Source organism: Patiria miniata, unplaced genomic scaffold (assembly GCF_015706575.1).
Source record: "Patiria miniata isolate m_02_andy unplaced genomic scaffold, ASM1570657v1 HiC_scaffold_3, whole genome shotgun sequence".
Lineage (NCBI taxonomy): Eukaryota > Metazoa > Echinodermata > Asteroidea > Valvatida > Asterinidae > Patiria > Patiria miniata.
Window position 1 is genome coordinate 2,407,796 of NW_024037069.1, and position 5,599 is coordinate 2,413,394.

The 5,599-nt window shown below is 42.9% G+C and overlaps 1 protein-coding gene across 1 annotated transcript; it reads right to left on the bottom strand.

The window, feature by feature from the left end:
* LOC119738123 (thyrotropin-releasing hormone receptor-like) lies at positions 1-1,087 on the bottom strand. Its single transcript, XM_038212863.1, has 2 exons — positions 815-1,087; positions 1-612 (listed from the first exon to the last, which is right to left on the bottom strand). Exons 1-2 carry the CDS (start codon positions 1,085-1,087, stop codon positions 1-3), a joined length of 885 nt encoding a protein of 294 aa, XP_038068791.1.
* Positions 1,088-5,599: the final 4,512 nt, after the last annotated feature.

The window sequence follows — 5,599 nt, forward strand, 5'->3', positions numbered from 1 at the left end:
TCAGTCAGAAGAAATCTGCAGGTGGAAAACGGTGGGCGTTGTCTGACTTGGCCGAGACGCTGAGCGACAAGACGGCAGGAAGACCTGACGGAAAGCCTGTCTGTACTGCTTGTTGGTCAAGTTGTAGATGAGAGGGTTTATACTGGAGTTGACGAGGAGGAGCATGCTGGAGAACATTTGGACCTTCTGGTCCGCGTCCCAGCGAGGCTCCCCCAGGGTGTCGTGGATGTAACCACTGATTGTGGTCACACACCTAGGCGTGTTGCAGAGGAGGAAAATGAAGCTGTTGAGAGCAAGCATCCTGGTGATACGGACCCGTGATTGGTGGATCTTCCTGATCCACTCCGGTACCTGCTGGTTGGGGCGATTCATGCGATGCACAAATCGATTTCTGAGGTTTTTGACGATGCGCGCGTACAGCCAACAATTCATGGAGAGACACAAGACGAAGGGTAGGACTTTGAAGACGTCACTCAGAGATGGGGAAGGATTGAACCCGTGTGTCTTGTTGCAGCTCTCGATAAGAGGATTGTTGGGTGATGTTACGCCATACACCTCACATTTCTCTGAAGTGATGATGCGCTCCAAATACACGACAACGCAGTAACGAGGCTACTGAGCCAAGCTGCAGCAACTAGTCTCATGCTTTGCTTTACGCTCGATGTTGCCCTGTGCTTGATCGGCTTACAGATGGCACAAAATCGACCCCAGGCGACCAGAGACACGATTGACATACTCGAATAGTACGGCGTCGTCGCAAAGACCAAAAAGACACACCCCGAGATTTTGGTTGAGAAGGCGACGTGTCGCTCACGAGGGGAATTGCGCACACAATCAAGACGATGATGTCAGCAATAGCCAGATTGGCCAGGTAGACATTGGTGACGTTACGCATGGATTCACACCGAGCCACAACGAGTAAGAAGGCGAAATTAGCCAGCAAACCAATCGCCACAACGATCATGAGCCAGCGCCCGTGGTTAACGCGCCCTCCATCGTCCACCGTGAGTGTGCCATTGACTACAAGAGTTGAGCTGTTGGTGGACACACATTCGATCCAAGATGGATTGCTTTCTAGAGCCGCCATTTCGTACCAACCGTATACCTCTACCTATCAACTGAAAGACAGGACCTGTTTGGTATTACGTTTTAGACCAAAGTGGACTCGCAGATCTTTGTAGCAATGCTTTTTATACTATACTCTCGTTACGTAACCATGACGTATTTTTTACCCTTCTGATAAAAAGAACCCCTTTTGCGCATGATAAAAAAAGCGAGTCGCGTTCTATATTTTCTGAAGTCTTATTTTTTTTGGTATATGACTCTCTCGGTTAGAACGGCAATAGGGCTTCTTCAGGGTTTTTTTTTAAATTGTTTTTCTACATCCCAATTAGTGGCACTATTTGGTAAATTAATGAATAGCGGGGAGGGGGGGGGGGGCTTACTACAGCAGAACCAAATTGCTAGCATATTCCGCGACCTTAAATTAAGGTAATATACAACATCTGCAAACATCGACAAACGAAACAACCAATGATTTAGGCAATACCTTATATAATTATACTTGACGGTAAGTATAAAATAATAGTCTCAAGCATCCTGTGAAAACATGGTACCTGCATGTTGTTTTGTCATTTTCAAGAAAAGCGGAATTTTCGTATCTTTTTTTCAACGATGGTCAGCTTTTGTCAATGGTCGTTTAATAGCTAAGGTACTAAATAACAAACATAAAATGTTAATTAAAGAAATTATGAAGTATAAATTCACACTGAGCAATGGGTAACCTTTCAAGTGGTATAACATGCTCGCATTTCTAAAATGTAGTCAATAATACGGAATCTGCAGGTTGCGGTACTACATAGTTAAAAAAAAAACATGCTGTGTTTCAAACAAACACAACTATGTCAGACTTTGCATGCAGCACGCGTGTCAGACATTAATCGGGGCTGTGATTGGTCAAATATACTATTGGGCGGGGCTTGAGGATAGGCGCACTTACTTCAGCACTGAACAAATCGAGCACAACAGCTCAGCAGGAATGATTTGGAATCGACTGTAGCTCAGTGGGCGCACGCAAGGCGGCAGACCAATTTCGTCGTTACTGATGAGTTTTGACCAATCGAAAAATTAACTCCACGCGCGCATAAGGCCACAAAAGCATCTTCATCAATTTCTCCATGGGGCTGCCGTGCTGTGTGCCCGTGATGAGGTTTAATATAGCCTGAATGTTTACCCCTGGTGGCGCGCTTACGGACCCCCGATTAGGAAACTTATTAGCGTGTAAAAGTCGGAGTTTTAAAAATTATTTTTGGTACATGTACATTGATTTACAAAATCCCCCTCGAAAGGCTTTTGTAAATATTGTTACTAGCATTCCAATTTATGGAAACTGAAAAATCGCATACTAGAAACCTTTAAATTTAATTATTAACGTGGCTTCAATCGCATCTCCGGCGCAGTTGGAAAAGGTTTCATTTGAAGTTTTAATTGAGATCTCAAACTTTCCTGAGTTTCATAGGACTAGCTCATTTTTGAAACATGCGCATGCATGAAACATGTCACGTGAACGAATATATATGTCACCTCGGGCCCAATTATTTCATGGCGCTGCTAATATTAACCACAGAATTCCAAACTTTCGATCACCATTCTGTGGTAACGGCGCTAGCACTTTAACAGAAAATTCAGTCTGCGCTTACCCAGTCTAAGCACAAAATCTCTATGGGATGTCCATAACAGACACTTGAGGGCGCTCTGCAGTGGTTGAAATTGAAACCCCGACTTCTCGAAACGCAAGCGATGCTGTAAAAACAGCGTACCCGACTGATAGCACAAATTCTTCCCGTTTTGTTTTTATTTGTGTCGACATCGGAGTTCACAGACGACGAGTTCAAAACATATAATCGTTCAATACAAACGTGTTCAAAAATATTAGTCTTTAATGAATGTGATTCGCAAGGCTTTTGCGGCGAATTTTGTGCTGATCGGCTGCAATAAGGCCCCGTTCATTTCATCATTTTCAAAAGGTTGTCTGCTGTTCAAATCGGCCGGTCTTCCGTTTTCCCTGTCGTCTGCTCCTCGTCTTACTCATTCAACCGACATGTCTGCAACCACGACTAACACCGGGAAGAAGGATACTACTAATCTTAAGGGAGAGTTCGTTCGCAAAGACAGTGCCTTCCGTAATTGGATTACTGGTAAGCAAACTCAGTACCGTAGGCCTACGGGATTTGCGGGTCGTGTGGTTTTAAACACTCATTGAAGTAAAACGTACAGTACAACTAATAAGCCTATAATTATTGTTTTGCCCATCACCGATTTGTTGCATAAACACTGTACACTCAGTGTTGTCCAAGCCTCCAAGAGTCCAAGGGACTCGGGTGGGACTCGAACCAACCAATCTCCACGCAAATTACATCCCATAAATTCAGTGCAAGCAAATTGTCAATGAGTAGGGAAAGTTTAATCATCTTCATGTCTGCTGTAATGAGGTGAATTAACGAAATGTTAATTTTAGTTAATTAATAAATCAATAATAACATTATCTATCAGGCATACAACTCTCCTACAACTGGATCACTAAGTCACCCCCCCCAAAAAAGGAGTAAATTCCCAGCTTTACAAGACTCTGTGGTGTTTTCCATTTTTAATGGCATACGTACATGACCAGTAAAAGAAAAGAAATCAGCTAACCCGAGGACAATTTGCATCAGTCCTGATTTATATGTAACGTGTTTTGTACTTAATTCTCATTAAGTTATGTGGAAAAGAATGCAGACAGTTTGCACTGTAGAATGCATGCACAATAAAGTGCTGACTAAGCATGACTCAGCGTTTGGACTTTGGAGCTAAAAATGAATTAGTTTTTCTTTCCAAACCTCGCAGAGTCCAAATCAAAAGGGAACCCTCCCAATTGTTTTGCATGATATAGATTAAAGAAAAACCCCTATACAAAATACTGGGCCCCTTTAATGATGCTTTCACAGTGACTGATGAGATTAGATAAACGTCCATGTTTACTGGTAAACAAATTAAAGTAAAATCCCTCTATTGACACAAATTTTCATCCCACAGTGCTACAGAATAAAACGTGCTGTGTAACGGTGACTCAGCATTTTAGAGTTAAAATGATGAGCAAGTTTTTGCACCCCTCGCATTCAATGAGCAGAATCAATGCCATGACCGTGACATTTTATAAATCGTGACTTTTCTGCTTTTGCAATTTTGAATGAATCAGCAAAATGGGCCAAATCCCTGAGCTTTATATTGAGCCCTGTAATTACGTCATAGCTCCACGGTTGCATGCCCAACAACGCCAACTCTTATAAATAAACGGCGCAAAAATTAGATTTACTTTGACTTCAAGTAACATATGCTTGTATCGAATTAAAACAGAATTGGCATAAACTACAAAAGGATTTCACACGATGTCATCCAATGCCATACACTTTCAACAAAATATTATTTGCACAAAGAGAAAGAAAAAAATCCTGTTTCCTACCTTTGTTGATAGTTTTAAGACCACCCAAAGTTGACCAGCTCCACCTAATCTGTTGATAAAAATTGAAGATAAGAAAAACGTTTGGCTCATGTGTTTTTATATCATGGCTTTATGTTTGTGGTTTTTAGATTGTTTATTGACCACTATGGTATGCACACGCGTTGCGTCCCGTCCACTCCACGGGCGGGGCTCTCAAAAGAGGTTAAAACAGCGCCCTCTTGTTGGCGCACGGAGCCCACGCATACGTGTACTTCCTGGGCGCGGACAAACGTTGACACAGTCAATACATGCGCCACTGAATTGTATGTTGTAAGATGGTGGTGAAAATGATTAACAGTTAAATTAAATAAGGCGTGAGCTAGAGAATCCTGAACGCTTTACGGAAGTCGATGTTCTGGGTCGTGGACGCTTTTTACCGTTTTCCTGTGACCGAATTGTAGTCCTGCATGAGTTGCTCGCGAGTGTTGTATATACGACTCGCATGAGCTTTATTGAGACTGGAAAGAGTTGTAATGCCCGGATGCACAGCTCATCACCAGCAGCAACCTTGCCGAATAGATTGGATCGTATGTGGCAAAGTGCCTCATTTGGGGCCTCATTTGCGGCCTCATATGCGGCCTAATTTCCTGGAGGGGAGGGGGCACTTTAAAGCTCATTTTATCCCCCTTCCCCTTTCGCCGTTATTCATGTAATAATAATAAAAAAGCCACAGTTATATCCCAAGGTTAAACATGCCATCGTCTTCCTCATGCAGTACTTTTAACTGCTGTGATACCTCGGTAACTGGCATCTGGCGCCATATAGTTTGAGGATCAGGCATTCATGTGTGCAGAGCCACACCACGAACGCCTGATATATCATTGCATGCAAATTTTATGCGACCCCGCGTTCCAGCCAATCGGAGTCGACTGTACAAACTGATACGTCATTTCGATCAGAAATGTGGACTAAAGTGTTGATTGGTCAGTTGTCTGCCATGTTTTTGTAATACAATAACGGGTTACGCAGGACCCGATAGAAGGCGCCCGCTGAATGGTCAGGATCAGGAGATCAAGACGCAGATATGTTTTGCATAATTGATCGCGAATATTCGCGAAT